The sequence below is a fragment of the Gorilla gorilla genome, chromosome 7, assembly GCF_029281585.2.
Source record: "Gorilla gorilla gorilla isolate KB3781 chromosome 7, NHGRI_mGorGor1-v2.1_pri, whole genome shotgun sequence".
NCBI lineage: Eukaryota > Metazoa > Chordata > Mammalia > Primates > Hominidae > Gorilla > Gorilla gorilla.
This window is the reverse complement of record NC_073231.2, coordinates 29,552,698-29,569,393: the sequence shown is the minus strand read 5'-3', so window position 1 is coordinate 29,569,393 and position 16,696 is coordinate 29,552,698. Positions and strand designations below refer to the sequence as shown.

General features: G+C 42.1%; 1 protein-coding gene across 2 annotated transcripts in view; it reads right to left on the bottom strand.

Annotated features, from left to right (window-relative positions):
* The window catches only part of DOCK5 (dedicator of cytokinesis 5), a 231,636-nt gene that overhangs the window by 66,874 nt on the left and 148,066 nt on the right, over positions 1–16,696 (bottom strand). For both annotated transcript variants that reach the window (XM_004046801.5, XM_055348267.2), the window contains exons 19-26: positions 16,425–16,522; positions 16,076–16,165; positions 14,577–14,677; positions 12,379–12,513; positions 7,779–7,890; positions 6,959–7,029; positions 6,261–6,367; positions 3,150–3,286 (exon numbers count right to left, since the gene is read on the bottom strand). In XM_004046801.5, the coding sequence (XP_004046849.2) occupies positions 3,150–3,286; positions 6,261–6,367; positions 6,959–7,029; positions 7,779–7,890; positions 12,379–12,513; positions 14,577–14,677; positions 16,076–16,165; positions 16,425–16,522 (851 nt within the window). The remainder of the gene's footprint in view (positions 1–3,149; positions 3,287–6,260; positions 6,368–6,958; positions 7,030–7,778; positions 7,891–12,378; positions 12,514–14,576; positions 14,678–16,075; positions 16,166–16,424; positions 16,523–16,696) is intronic.

Sequence of the window (16,696 nt, the reverse complement as noted above, 5' to 3'; positions counted from 1 at the left end):
GTTCAAGCGATTCTCCCGCCTCAGCCTCCAGAGTAGCTGGGGTTACAGGTGTGTACCACCACGCCCAGCTAATTTTTGTATTTTTAGTACAGATGGGGTTTTATCATGTTGGTCAGGCTGGTCTCGAACTCCTGATCTTGTGATCTACCTGTCTCAGCCTCCCAAAGTGCTGGGATTACAGGCGTGAGCCACTGCGCCCAGCTGGGACATACATTTAAATAAGCATAACACAAGAATCTCCCTAGAAGGTGGGCTCCTGGCGGGTAGGGTGCTTGCTTCTCTAGTTCACTGTCATAGCCCTAGCTGATCCCAGTGCCTGGAGCATAAGAGCAGCTTCCCAAGGATTTGTGAGCTGCATTCCTAACTCAATGTACAAAGTGATAAAATCCTCAAAAGAAACTCAAAGGGAGCATGAAAAGAATGAGTAGAATTTGGCAGGACCACACCAGAGACAACTTCACAGAGGCGCTTACTGCAGCTGGACTTGAAAGAACGAGGACAATTCCAAAACAGAGCTTTGGGGAGAGGAGGGAATCCTGCAATGTTTAAAAAAATAAAACAAAAGGCAGGAAGAACAAATGTCAGTAATTAGAGCTTTGAGTTAACTAAGGAGATGAGAGGATAAGGGAAGAGATACTGAACTAGTGCACATATTTCAAAATGTTTATGAAGAAAAAAAGGTACCATCATGATGGACAAAAAACGATTGGATTTACTACTTTACCAGAGCTCCAAGATCGATAATTTTGAATGTCTCTGCTCATTACAGGGAACATAATATTGGGAATACCAAAATAAAAAGCTAACTTAAATCTCCTTGCACAGGATTTAAATACATTCGAGTCATTTCCAAAGAGTCTTTCTGGGTGGTGAGAAGGTTGGTAGAGATGTGACGTATTAAACAATAGGGTCAGAAGTGGAAGAGACCAAAGAGGTCGTCTAGAACAATTCCTACATACAATGGACTGGGTTAGGAGACTGAGGCACTGAGATATTTGACTAAGGACAAATAGCTGCAGAGTGGTAATATTGGGACTAGAATCCAATGCTCCGATTCTTGTGTTTTACATTAACTTTGGATAATAAACATATGATTTCTAGAACACTGATCCCTGGCTAAACCAATGTGCCAGGTACATTGCTGCCAAATTTATAGGGCGTGGAGCTTTACTTTATTATTTTAAGGAATTATTGAATTATAAGAGTTACTTTTAAAAAAGTATTGAGTTTATGACGTGATTGGTCACCTTAACGTATTTGGTGCAAAGTCCTTGGTTAGGAACCAAATCTCCAATCGCAACATGCTTTGAGAAAATGTATTCCATTTTATAATGTGGTTTCTATAAACATACTTAATTAAAAAAAGGGGGAATGATCTATAATGAATAAATATCAAGTAAGCAGTGCAAAGAGTAAGTGGGCTATAGGGGCTTAGGGAAGTGGAGGGACAGAGATTGGCGGAGCAGCTAGAGATGGCAATGGTACCCTCACATACTTCTGAGGCTGCAATGTGGATTCACAGAAATGTAGACATGCCAGTGCAAACCAGCAGGAGAAAAGGTGGGCTGTAGTCAAACGGTGGTGGACCCTGACAAGTGAACTAACGGTTTAGCTATGGGAAAAGGTGTAGTATTCATATCCTTTGGTAGGACAGAATCCCAAGATACTGGAAAGATAAAGAGTTCAGGTGACGACAAAGAGTGGTTTTCCTGTTCTGTGGGAACACCTGTGCCACGAAACCACCACAGACGTGGTAACTATAATTTATGGTAAGATGCTTTTTTTTTCTCAGCCCTCAACTGTTCGAGTGAACACATTCTGCAAAGTTCTCCAGCTTCCTGTGTGGGGGCTCTGCTAGGCCTGTGGGCTGCACTATTTCTAGGACATGGTGAATCCAGACAGGTTCAGCCCTATGTTTTCTTTTTCTTTTTTTTGGAGTTGGAGTCTCACTCTGTTACCCAGGCTGGAGTACAGTGGCACAATCTTGGCTCACTGCAACCTCCGCCTCCCAGGTTCAAGGGATTCTCCTGCCTTGGCCTCCCGAGTAGCTGGGACTATAGGCGCGTGCCACCACGCCCAGCTAATTTTGGTATTTTTAGTAGAGACAGGGTTTCACCGTGTTAGCCAGGATGGTCTCGATCTCCTGACCTCGTGATCGATCCACCTCGGCCTCCCAAAGTGCTGGGGTTATAGGCGTGAGCCACCACGCCCGGCCTTAGCCCTATGTTTTCAAGAGGGATGGGGGCCAGGTCACAGAGAAAACGCAAGATGAGAAAACATAATTTCCATTAGGTTCCAGAGAAAGTATCAGTGTCCAAGAGGATATGGAAATGAGAACTTCTCAGCAGCTCAGAAATATCAGGTTGTTAGGCATCAGAGGATAAGAAGGAAGAGGTGTCTGCATAAAAACAGAAAGGCCTTTGATTCTTTATTTATTATTATTATTATTATTTTTTAGAGAGACAAAGTCTTACTAAGTTGCCCAGGCTGGTCAGTCTTGAACTCCTGGACTCAAGTGATCCTCCTGACTTGGCCTCCCAAAGTGCTGGGATTACAGGCCTGAGCCACCATGTCCAGTCAGGTCTTTGATTCTTAAGAATAGTCACAGGGGCCGGGCGCGATGGCTCATGCCTGTAATCCCACCACTTTGGGAGGCCGAGATGGGTGGATCACGAGGTCAGGAGATCGAGACCATCCTGGCTAACACAGTGAAACCCCGTCTCTACTAAAAATACAAAAAAATTAGCCAGGCGTGGTGGCGGGCGCCTATAGTCCCAGCTACTCGGGAGACTGAGACAGGAGAATGGCGTGAACCCGGGAGGCGGAGCTTTCAGTGAGCCGAGATCGCGCCAATGCACTCCAGCCTGGGCGACAGAGCGAGACTCTGTCTCAAAAAAAAAAATAGTCACAGGGATCTCAATAGTGCGCACACTGGGCAAGCCAGGAAAATCAGCCTGCGGAAGGCCCCAGCAGTAATCTGACTTTGCACTGGAGGCTCTGGCCTCCCTAATTATCTCTAAAATGGGCACAGCCTGCCCTAATACCAGAGCTGGAAACTACCTGAGAATAGGAAGGCCATGGAGTCACTCCTGTCTGGTGCAAAGGGGCCAGCGTGAACTCTGTGCAGCATCAGTGATGACTCAACTCACCACATCCTTCCTGTCCAGCACCTCCAGGATGTTGCTCAGAAGCTGCGAGCTTGCCTCGTGGTCAGGCTTGCTGGAGTTGTCATCTAACTGGCCGCTGAGCTGGTCCGTCAGCAGTGGCAGCAGCACTTCTCTGCACTCTGAGAAGGAAAACACAGACAGCTCACACACAGCAGTGCCACCTCCTGAACTGCCTGTCTCCTTCCTGCAACTCTCCCTCGACCAGTACCAGTAGCTCTAAGCTCTGCAATCAGCCCTGCAGGGATGCAGCCCCTCCAGCCCACCCAGGAACACCTAGTTTTAGGCGCCGAACTTTACCCTTGTTCAATGCGCAAGATGAATGAATTAAAAAAAAAAAAATGACCCTTCTCACAGTTGAAGGTGGGAACTTAGCAAAATGTTTAAATTATTTAATAATTTCTCTAGCTTTTCAAAATGCCAACCTAATACACGAAATTGAGGGTCATATGAAACAAATAAAACCAAGTAAGTTATAGATTTTCTTTTTCAAAAATTTTTTCACCTAATGGAGAAAATTTACTGAAAGAAGTTCCTATAAATAAAGTTCCTATAAATACTGAGCTTCCCTAGTACATTTCAATGACATTCTGCTCATGTCTGTGCAGGCATGTGGATTTCAGAAAGTAAGGTATGACCTATTATGTCTTCTGAGATCTTTGCTATTGTAACACATTTTATAATGAGTTCAGGTACTCTGAATGCTATAGAAATGACTGTTAACAGTGATCACACTCTAATTAGAACTATCCAGTGCATGCTTGCTCTTCTGCTCAAACACCTTATCTTTACTATCTCAATTACCTTTTCTGTATCCTTAAAAAGTTATCAAAGCATATTAAAATGTTTAGTAATAATTTGCTTTAGTAATAAATGTTTTCTACTTATGAGCATTCACTAACCTTTTGCAGGCATTACCTCTACCTCCAATTGTGTCTTAGGAACATTTGCAATTTCAAAGTGCAAATTCATAGTGTCAGAAAATATCAGAGCCCAAGGAGGCTACTGATACGATCTAGCTCAAGTCCTTCCTTCCACAGAACTGGAAGCTGAGACTTAGAGAAGGCCACTCATTTGTCCAGTTACATAACTAGCCAGGGGCAAAGCCAGGAAGGCTCTCCCACCAACAATCCACTCAACTTGTTCAACGTTGAGGAGACCTGCTGGTCTTCAGATCTCCAGGCAATATACATACATAAAATGAGGTCACACTCTGGGAGCCCCTGACCAGGTAGTTAGCCCCAAAAGAAGTCTCCGTGGCTGCCTCACTCTAGCAAGTCTTGAGTTTATTGGGAAGGCCCAGGTGCTGGACCTCCTGTTTATATCAGCTTTGGGACAGAAACACTTGGTGGCTATTTGCTAGACTCTACTTACAAAATGAAAAGTATTTTATCAGTGTAAGAGTTTTTCCCCTCCACGTCCCACTCCTCTCCCAGCAGAATACTAGTAATCTGGCTTCTGCCAGTCTACCCCCTAAAGAAAAAGGCTTGGCCAGGTGCAGTGGCTCATGCCTATAATCCCAGCACTCTGGGAGGCCAAGGTGGGTGGATCACCTGAGGTCAGGAGCTTGAGACAAGCTGGCCAACATGGTGAAACCCTGGCTTTACTAAAATTACAAAAAAAATTAGCTGGGCATGGTGGTGCACACCTGTAATCCCAGCTACTTGCGAGGCTGAGGCAGGAGAATTGCTTGAACCTGGGAGGTGGAGGTTGCAGTGAGCCAAGTTCATGTAGCTGCATTCCAGCCTGGGCGACAGAGTGTGACTCCATCTCAAAACAAAACAAAAAAACGCTTGCTTTATCATGTTTGCCAGTTATCCTGGTGTAAATATTTCCACCATGGTCAATTTCCAGCAACTAATGTGGTATCACTGAACGTGGGGTTGAGAAGGGATGCATGTAACCAGCTCTCCTGTGGGATCCAACACATTGCTGTTTCCCTGTTCCCTGGTTTTTAAGGTCATGCAATAAGTATAGACTAAAGAAGAAGAATTTCTTTTAAAAGGGTCATCTTTTTCCTACTTGCTTGTTACTTCCTGAGGTTCCTGTTTTAAAGACAAAATTCTCTAATTAATGAACCACTTGCAGATTGTTCTAATTAAAGATTAAGGAACACATGATTTTGCTCTTTTAGGAACTGTTGGAAATACCGAGCTGACTTTAGATTCTCCTTAAAACCACTCTCCCAGGAGGTCCTTACATACAACTGGCAACAATATTAATGTTGCCAAAAAACAACTGGCAAGAATATTAATGACATTTTTAAAAAAGAAAAGTCAAGTGCTGACTGGGCACGGTAATTATGCCTGTAATCCCAGTACTTTGGGAGGCCAAGTTGAGCAGATCACTTGAGGTCAGGAGTTTGAGGCCAGCCTGGGCAACATTGTGAAACCCCACCTCTACCAAAAATACAAAAAAAAAAAAAAAAAATTAGCTGGGTGTGGTGGTGTACACCTGTAATCCCAGCTACTCAGGGGGCTGAGGTGGGAGAATCACTTGAACCTGGGAAGCAGAGGTTAGAGGGAGCAGAGACAGTGCCACAGAACTCCAGCCTAGGTGAGGGAGTGAGACTCCGTCTTAAAAAACAAACAAACAAGCCGGACGCGGTGGCTCACGCCTGTAATCCCAGCACTTTGGGAGGTCAAGGCGGGTGGATCACGAGGTCAGGAGATCAAGACCATCCTGGCTAACATGGTGAAACCCCGTCTCTACTAAAAATACAAATAAAAAAAAATTAGCTGGGCGTGGTGGCAGGTGCCTTGTAGTCCCAGCTACTCGGGAGGCTGAGACAGGAGAATCGCTTGAACCTGGGAGGCAGAGGTTGCAGTGAGCCGAGATTGCGCCACTGCACTCCAGCCTGGGTGACAGAACGACACTCCGTCTCAGAAAAAAAAAAAAAGAAAAAAAAAAAACAAGAAAAAACAAACAAACAACAAAACTCAAGTGTTAGCTGCAGAAATGGGGCTTGCATCTTAGCATGCAGCAGCTTGTTTTAGTTTTTTGAGAAGGAGTCTTGTTCTGTCACCCAGGCTGGAGTGCAATGGTGCAATCTCAGCTCACTGCAACCTCATGCAGCAATTTTTGAAGGAGACTTACCTGACTGTCGAAAAAGAGTGCTCTCTACTATCTTGGTCATGCAGTTAAGTTTCTGCCGAACCAGCTGGTTGTCAGGAATGCTTTGAATGAATTTGCAGAAGAGCACGCTGGGAGAGAAACCTCAGGGTTAGTAGTGTCTTCGTTCTGCCAAATTGAAGGCATCATTATAAACTTTTCTCCTCTACTCTGAGATTTGGGCATGGAGAGATTTACCTGGAAAACTACAAAATGACCTGAGAGTTTATGACATGGCAGCAAGGGAGACTTTATCCTCACTTACTGGAGGGCTCTGCCTTAGAGCTGAGTATTTAAATTGCCAAAGAACACCCACGTCCATCATCACTTTCCAGACCCGCCTTTATGAAAACAGCTTTCTTGGCAACTCCACTCTCATGTTGATTGCAGTCTGACTTTGCACTGCTGGGATACTTAGGAGTAGGGCTGGAAGCACGTCATTATACACTATATTTTGTAATCGATTTTTTGTCTGCATGTCTTGTTTTCCCAGAGAAAGTGCAAACCTCTCTCAGGGCAGGTTTTGGATGTTCTTTTGCATCTTCCACAGAACTGAGCACAAAAAGGTATTCAGTTAATACTTCTTAGAAAAATAAAAGCCAGGTGTAGCAGCCCAGGCTCCAGACAAGCAGGGGAGCTGTTTCTGTTAGAGTTAAGGAACAAAATTTTGTTTTGCTATTTACCTGAGCTCAACAGGATCAAATACAAGTTTGACATCATTAATTATGCTAGGAAGGTACTTCAAAGCTGCCCCCTGTAAGAAAAACACCAAAGGCAAATTCAGTTGCCAGGCAAGACAAATACAGTATTTACTGCTTGATCCCAGGAAGAAAAGGCTGTGCTTGGAACTTATATAGGGAACTGGACACAGATACCCTTACAATAAAAAGGAAAGCTGGCATTGCTCTACACGATCTCCTAAAATGCTTTTCCTGAAGATGCCAGGGGGTATAGCTTTCTGGTTTCTACTGCCAGCAGGCTCTGTCCACTTGGAGTTCATTTCTCTGCCTAAGGAGGTGGTTAAATTCTTGAAGCCTCTCTTGCAACATGGCCATAAAGAGCAAAAAATAAATATTAATCGTAAAGTTCACATTTGAGCCTTCAGGGATTATGTATTTCATATTTTTTTAAAAAACTATGATAATAAAGATGGTGACTTTGCACTTCTGGGTAAAACGAGGGACAAAAAATAAAAATTTGTCACCTGTAGTGCATTGGGATCAGTTTGCTGAAATCATGGGGTCAAACAGGGTTCACAATGGCCTTTCAAGGGATGTCTAATTGGGTAGTTTGTCTTTGGCAAGTTGACATTTGAAAATACAAGCTCTGTAGAAGTTAAAATGGATTTTTTTCCTTTATTTTCTGTAAATCATACTAAAATTCATAAGCTATGCATGAACCATGATTCACTTTGTTTCTCCCTCATGATGGCCAATTCTAAGTGGTCCCAGAACATCCTTACCACAGCCTAAGAAAAGTTACCCATGATGCCGCCAGGCTGACCTTGATCTTGACGGCTTCCTCCAGAGGCCTGTCCATCAGCATATTGAAAGCAAGAAATAACTGGCGAATTGAATTATTAAACTCATCTCCATCTTTGCTCTGCCCATAAAATCTTAATAGGAAAAAGAGAAAAGCAGTTGGACTTTCCATTGTTAAAAGAAATTTTAAAATAGATTTGTTGCCTCCCTCACTTCTCCTTCATTGTATCACCCTAATCATTCTGACTCACCTAATTAAGCCCCAGTCATCTGAAGTTTCAGGCAATGGGTTAGAGAAGCCGCTCAACCCGGAAAGGCTCTGATCCCCAACCCAGCCTACAAAAATATTTGTTCCACTTTAGCCACTGAAATGCCCGTGCCGATGCTGGCCTGCTCTACCATAAGGGCCTTCCAGGACAAGACCCCTTAGTCTTCACTGATACATGCTTGCCTTAATTAAAGTACTCTACTTGTCTCCAAAAGATCTGTCCATCAACTCAAAAGTGGGTTCTTTCTCATAAGTAGAAATCAAGAGAGATTTGGGCACTTTCCAAGACACACAAAAGTCCCAAATGAAAGTGCATATGCACATATAATAGGTGGCAATTTCACCACTAACTGGTCAAGAATAGGATGGCTTGAATTCAAAATTTCATGCACACACTCAAATACACACATGTACATTTAAATTCATCTCCTCCATTCACCTATACCTTATATAGTACCCAAAGAATATGAACTTCACTGAGATCGTTAATCAGAGGGTTAACGGTAATTCTCAATTCATCCATTTTACAGAACTAGAAAAGAACTTTATTTGCAATGTAGTCCCCAAAGTATCTCAAAATTAACACACCTACAACAGAATTCGCTTGATTTCCCTGCTCAACTCTAAGTATTACAAATGTCAGCAAACAGCATCACCTCGAACCTTGATCCACCCCAAACCTAGATGTTATCTATGTTTCTTCCCTTTGTCTCATTGCCCCATCAAACCCAACAGCAAATCCTATGAGCTGGGATCAGTCCATTCTCTCCATCTGCCTCGGAGATGGGGCTGGAGTATCTCACACTTAAACCACAATGGCCTCTTAAAGTGGTCACTGGCTTCTACCTTTAGCCTTCGATAATCCATTTTCCATGTGGGAGATGAGATGATCATTTAAAATATAAGCCAGATTTTATTACTTCTCTAGTTGTCCCCCAACGGCTTCCCACTACACTTGGAATAAAATCCAAGCTCCTCACTATGGCCTACAAGGCCCCACATCATTTACTATTTGCTGGCCACTCCCGCTCTCTCTCCCGACACTGGGTTCTCGTTACTCCTCACGCATCCACATTTGGTGCCCTACAGGTCCCTGCCTGGGGCAGGTCCTGCTCCCTCTAACCCTTACCTGACATCTCTGGAGGCTGCTTCTTCATCTTTCAGTCTCAGCTCACATGATACCACCTCCTCCTCCACCCAGCTCAGCTCAGGCAGCCTTCCCTGCTGGTTCCACCACTCCAACACTGCCTTCATTTAGGGGTTGATTTCTTTACTCCTTGCCTCCCTGAACTCCATGGAACCCACACACACCATCACAGTGGGAGCCTGGTCACATATGCTGCAAAAGCCCTGCACCAATGCAGAACACTTGGCACTCTACGTATGTGACTTAATTTTTTTTTAAGTACTAATGATAGGGGGCTAAGGGATTAAGATCAAGCTTCTCAACATCCTATTGGGAGCAATTTACAATTTTTTCTTGGTGTTTTGCTGATTGAGGTGAAATCCAGCCAGGTAATGAGCTCATAAGAGAGATTTAAGCTCTGATGAAGGCAACAGGGGGCCCAGGGACCAGGTGACATTCCACTGCAGCCTCCAGACATGGCCAGTGCACTGAAGTGACCATTAAATCTAAGCAACCAGAGGACGCACATTGCCAGTCTCTTCCCCAGCTCAGGTTCTTCTTTAATAACATATAAGGGAAAAGTAACCACACGCAGGCCATCACAGACAATGTGTAATGAAGCAACTCTCCTAGTCAATTTCATGGGTCCTCTGTTGCCCTAACCTTTTGTTTTCCACACTCACCATCCTTTACTGTCCTATCTGGTGTCCAGAATGAGGACTCTGATGTGTTTCAACAAATGACGAGGAAATGAACTAGTGAACCATCCATAAGAAAATACATTTTAATTTCACACTCAGGTTTTCTTTCTGTGGTTTAAAGTTGATACTGATTTTTGGACATCAGGGTTTACTATACATACAAACTTTTGGGTAAGAGAATATTCCCTTGGTCGAACACTCCATGCCCCAACCATTCTGAATACATGGAAATGTACCATAACTGGAAAATATAATGAAACAACTTTAAAAGAAGACCTTCTGAAAAGAAAGCAAATACAGAGACTGAGCATAAATTATGTGTGGGGAAAACACTGCCCACTTCCACCTGGAAAGGAGGGACAGTCATTCAGCCAGATGGGTTTCAAGTCATTAAACATTTTTTAAAAATAATCAGAAAGGTACATATTCATTTAAAAATTCAAAAAAATATAAAAAATAGCACATAAAAATAGAATAATAAATGTAAATAAAATGCTGAAAGAATAAAAACATAAAGAATGAAAAAATAAATTACAACCCTGTCACATGAAGTTTTCATACTATTGACATTTCAGACCAGGCACGGTGGCTCACGCCTGTAATTCCAGCACTTTGGGAGGCGGAGGTGGGCAGATCCCTTGAGCCCAGGAGTTTGAGACCAGACTGGGTAACATAGAGAAACCCTGTCTCTACAAAAAATATAAACATTAGCTGGGCATGGTGATGTGCCCTTTGGTCCCAGCTACTTGGGGGGCTAAGGTTGGAGGATCGCTTGAGCCCGGGAAGCAGAGTGCAGTGACCCAACATCGTGCCACTGAACTCTCGCCTGGGTGACAGAGCCAGACCCTGTCTCAAAAACAAAAACAAAAAACCCTAAAAAACTCTAAAGAAACAACAACAAAAAAACACTTTAGCATGTGATCTATCCAGTCTTCTTTACTATACATATTTCAAATCTGTATTATTTTAAAAGGAAGATCATACTGTACTCATGCTTAATACCTTTGTTTTATCATTTAAGAATCTATCGGGCCAGGCGCAGTGGCTCATGCCTGTAATTCCAGCACTTTCGGAGGCCGAGGCGGGGGGATCACGAGGTCAGGAGATCGAGACCATCCTGGCTAACATGTCAAACCCCATCTCTACTAAAAATACAAAAAAATTAGCTGGGCATGGTGGTATACGCCTGTAGTCCCAGCTACTCGGGAGGCTGCAGCAGGAGAATCGCTTGAACCTGTAAGGTGGAGGCTGCAGTGAGCCAAGATTACACCACTGCACTCCAGCCTCGGCGACAGAGCAAGACTCCATCTCAAAAAGAATCTATCATGGTCGTCTTTCCTCACTAACATACCCTACATTTGAAATGACTGAATGTACATACTTTCACATTCATTTTTGTCATACCTGATAGATTTTTTTTTTCCATTAGATAAATTTCTAGATGAGGCATTACTGGACAAATGTGACACTTTTTCCTTTCCCTTAAAAATTTTCTTTTTTGTTTTTATTCAGACTATCTATTTCTATCCTGAAGAATTTATATCTCCATTAGCATCAAAACTGAAATACAGGACCAATTTTTGCCCAATCTCATCAAGGACAAAGATGTCTAATCTTTTTCAAATGTATAGGTAAAAGATGGTGTGTGTGTGCATGCATGTGTGTGCGTGTGTATCAAAATTCTTTTGATAGTATGAAATTTTTTAAAAAGTTTATTGACCATTTAAGTTTTTCTTTTGTAAATTACCTGTTTTTGTTTTCTATTAGGGCTATTTATCATTCTTTTACTGATTTATAAAAGCTTTAACTGAGAAAAGCTATTAACCTTTCATCTGTACTATATGTAACCTTTTTGCAGGTTGTTTGCCTTTAATTTTATTTTTTTCAATAAAGTTTCTTTTAAAAATACATATGCTCAATTCTACAAACCTTTTCTTTCTTCCTTAGAAAAAAATTTTAACAGTTTGGAAATACAGCTATTTCTGAAGGGTAGGAAAGTCACTGGGGTTGTGAATGTTCCCTGCAAAGGTACTTGCTCTTTTGTGGTTTCTTCTGTTTTTGATGGAACTGTTATGCTAGAAATCCAAAGAGGGAATAATCCTATCTCTAGTGCTTAGTTGCCCAGGTAGCAAAGCACAGTGTCAACAAGGAAACACTCATCTCAGGAAACACCTCCCCCGAGATGACTGCTGCTTCTGCTAGCGACAGCAGATTATGATCCTAGATTTGCACACTCAATATTGTCATGAAGTCATCTGCTGTATTAGGTACAATCTTTCCATAGGAATCTGCTTCCCCAAGTCCTGAGGTCATTACTGCCCCAGAATTTTGCTGATCTACAAAAACTTCTCATGAGCCTTCTCCAACAGACACACAGCCCAAATCCATCTTCAGCCCTGCAGTTCTGAAATAAGGCAATTCTAAGAACTAACTGCTCACAGAGCTGAACACCACTGTGCAGAGTGAGGGAAAAAGCACACAGAGTGACAGCTGATAATCTAAACATCTTCACTGCAGTTAACATTACCTCAAGTAGAGCACTCGAGATTGGATGATGAATCTAAACAAGTACTTCAAGGCTTTCAACGCAGCAAAAAGCAGTTCAGTCTTGCTGGAGTCATCTGCATTAGCCACATAGAAGTTCAGTACCTTGGAGAGTTTCCTTAGAAGAATGAGAAAGAAAAATTAAGCCAATGAGCAACAGGATACTCTGAGGCTTGGGTAAGTTATCTAAGAGGGGAACATGGCATCCTGGAAGTAGAAGTCATAACTAATTATATCTTCTAAAATATGCCCTGAACAGCAAAATTAACTCTTTTCCAATTAAGTTTCCTCATCTGCCATCTAGGTTTGGAACTACCTTCTGCTGAGAAATACTAGAAAAGGTTTCTTTCCCTTTGTGGGATTAAACCGGAGGGTTATGAAATGAAATGGCTGAAGTGACCCAAATTGCTAGGATATTTTAATCTCTGGTATGCAATTCTGACATCTTCAGATGCTCCCATAAATGAGGGATTATGCCTGCCTACAGGAGTTGACTTAAAAGAAGCCTAATTCCTTTTATTCTGCCTCAACCCATTGGGATCCATCAATATGGAGCCAGATAGAAACTTTATGGAGTGAAGACAGAGGAGCTCACTCTCCAGAACATTCACGGTTCTAAGCATTCAACAGATAAAGCTGTTCTGGGGTTATAGGTTGCTCTTTGTGTCTTTCTAGAGTTTTTGGGCTAGGAATGGTCTTCATTTTGTGCTATCCCTTAGACTTTGGAGGGCACTGATATTTTAATCTTAAACTTTCCTTCTGGGGATCCTTGAGCTTTCCTAGAATAATAATAATAGTTATATATAATAATAGTCATATATAATAATATAATAATAGTCATATATAATAATTATTATTATTATTATTATTTAGATGGAGTCTCATTCTGTCGCCCAGGATGGAGTGCAGTGGCGTGATCTCTGCCTCCTGGGTTCAAGCACTCGGCCGAATTATTATTTTTTAAAAAGGAAACATATAGAATTGATCAAGTCTTGCAAGTAAACCCAGATTACTACCACCTGGAGTGCTGCATTTGGCTCGGTATGATCACAGTGATGGGATTTCCTCATTTGTAGCTATTGCCCACCTGGATGTGAGGCTCCTGGGTGGAACGGCCACTGTCACTGGTGTTCTTGCTGACAAGTCAGTGGGCAGCAATCTACATGATGTGGCTTAAGCCACTGTCATAAGAAGATCATGGACCAATCCAGCTACATTCCTATCACTATTTATCACATTCTGCACAATAACTGGAAGGCAACGGGTGGGTGTGGCAGGCACATACAATGCCATGGTGAGCTGAGTGCTCTGGGGAGGAATGTGGAGTGGACATCAGTTGCTTTCCTTAGTCAGGGGCCCATAAACCAATGATAGAAGGCAGGCTGCACTACCAAAAAGGTAGAGACCACTGCCTCTTATGCAAAAGATGGGAAAACGAAATCTTCTCATATCCTGTAAGTAATACATTTTACAAAGCATTTGTGGTACAGGGTTGAGGGCATGACCTTTTCTTTTATCAAACTTGGTCTTGATTAATCCATGGTTTGATCTCCTTGATGTCCCACGCCAATCCCACTGACATTCAACCTCTGAGATCCTGGGTTGAGTCATTTGTTATTGATTTTGCTCTTGATTTTTTTTTTTTTTTTTTTTTTTAGATACTAAGTCTTGTTCTGTCACTCAGGCTGGAGTGCAATGGCATGATCACAGCTCACTGCAGCCTTGACTTCCCTGGGCTTAAGCAATCCTCTCACCTAAGGCTCTTGAGTAGCTAGGACTACAGGTGTGTGTCACCACACCTGGCTAACTTTTTAATTTTTTGTAAAGATAGGTTCTTGTTATGTTGCCTAGGCTGGTCTTGAATTCCTGGCCTCAGGCAATCCTCCCGCCTTAGCCCCACAAAGTGCTGGAATTGCAGGTATGAGCAACCACGCCTGGCCTATTCTGGATTCTTAAGGAGATTTCGCCTGATCCAGAATGAAGGCCCTGATCTTAGCCCCCTTTCCAGAGTTAGAATACTTAGATGGTTCCCTTTTTCCACCAGGAAGCTTAGAATAAGAGTTCTGCCTTAACAGGCACATTTACTGAATAGAATAGGTCTGTCGCGTTTCTCAACAATCCAGTCCTAAGAGTACAAATCCAAAGATCCAACAACATGTAGTTCCTTCAGATCATACTTACACATATGCCAAAGTGGCGCTGAAGTGCTTGTAAATGTAGGTTTCAAGTACAGGATTAAAATGCTGGAACTTGATGTCTCCTATCAGTGAAATAATAAATACCTGCCAAAAGTGAAAAATAGAAATAGCAGCACTGCACAATCCCAAGTATTCTGTCAACAAGCTGCATTTTAACATCTCGGTGCCTTCTTTCCTCTCTGGATCTTTTCTGCAGCATTCCCACTCTACTATTCCAGAGCTGATGTCAAGTCTTGAGGATTGTATTTATTTAGCATAAATAGAGAGACTATTATGTGTCAGGCACTATGTTAAATGCTGTGAAGAAACCAACTCAAGCCAGCATCCTTGGCCTCAGGGAGCTAACTATCTCAAAGACAGGGGAGTCGATGCCCAGGTAACCTAACGGGCAGGAGGAAGGAGGCTCTGGAAAGGTGTTTTTTCTAATCCAAGGATGCAGCTAATGAAACATTCCATGACATTTTTCTCCTGTGTACACTATGAGTGCCCCCAGTAACAACTTCACCCGAGTTTTATCTCCCAATTACCTCTTGTATATTCCCTTGCACTGCTATCAGGCACATGACCTAAAATCAGCCACACTACCCTGTTTAAAACAGAGGGGTCAAAAGAAAGAGGCATTTGGGATTTCCATCTATGCCCACTGCCAGCTGCTATGTCCCTCAGGAATTTGTTTCCAGACCTTGTCCCACAGCAACCATAACCACTGTCTCTCTTTCCCATAAACCCGAGTCCAACCAGTTGGATCTCAACTAGGTGGCCTTTTCTTTCTTTATCTTAAACCTTAGCTTTAATGCCCTAATCATTTCCTAAACTGACTAGTTACTCAAAGCTGGTAAATCGCCTAAAGCTGCAACTGACCTTCCTCCTCAGCTGTGGCATTCAGGTAAAATCCTGTCCTGAAATTTCACCCCACCAAGGTGAAAACGATGCTTGCTTTGAGGCTTTCAGCTTCTTCCCCTCCACCCTCACCTCTGGCTTTCCCAGATTCTGATATCACTTATCCCTGATCTGATTTCAATTCTTGCAAGGGGTTGTAGGTTTAAGTGCTTTGTGCAACAAATTCAATTTTCTGCTGGGTTGAATATTCTGCCTAATGAGGCTCAGATTCACCTCTGACTTGTGAATTCAGTCTCCCTTGCATAAACACTCCAGTGCGCACACACATCCAACATGTAACAATGCTCCAGACCATGGTAATGTGAGTTAAAATGATTCCTGATTTCTAATAAAAATAAAACACCTTATCTTCTCTAATGAGAAAGAGCATATCAAAAAATGAGACCTAACAGGAAACAAAGGCCTGAAATATAAGTCATTTGTTTCTAATAGTACTTCTAGGAATTCAGCCTAAAACAATAACCAGAGAGATGTAAACAAATATTTATGTGAGAAGATATTCACACAATCACTTATAATAGTGAAATATTGAAAACTACAAAGTTGAACAATAAACACTAGTTAATATGTTTAACTGCTTACCAGTGCGTCAAACACAAGGAAGTCATAGGTTTCACTGTCTGACATTTCCATCATTATGTTAAAGAGCGCATCTAGTGTATCTTGCAAAAACTGAAGATAAGAAAAACGGAGAGGTTATTTTGATGCTTTCATTCAGCTCCACACCACAGAAATCTGGGTACAACTAGGTTTCAATCAAAGAGGTTTAAAATAGCATTTTTTAAAAAACTGGCACACTTGTTTAACAACGTAGATAAGTTTTATATTTACAATGAATGGTTTAATTTTAAATGTTGAACCAATTAGGTATAATTGGATAGGTATATATATGTATGTATGTGTATTTCTAACTATGAATATATAAACATACCTTAACAATCTCTCCTCCATCCACTTCCATTAACTTCTTTAGGTTGTGTTTAATGTTCTGGGAGTTGGAACGCCAATTTAACAAGCCTAACAGGTCAACTAGGAAGAACAACCACAAACATTAGATACAGGTGAGAACAACCCAGACCATTTCAGGACATAGCTAAAGAATTCTCTACAACAGGTAATTGCTCTCAACAGTGGCTAATTCAAGATGCCTTATATATTCTTTTAATTTACTATCTCCTATCTAAGTCAGAGAAAACCTTGCAG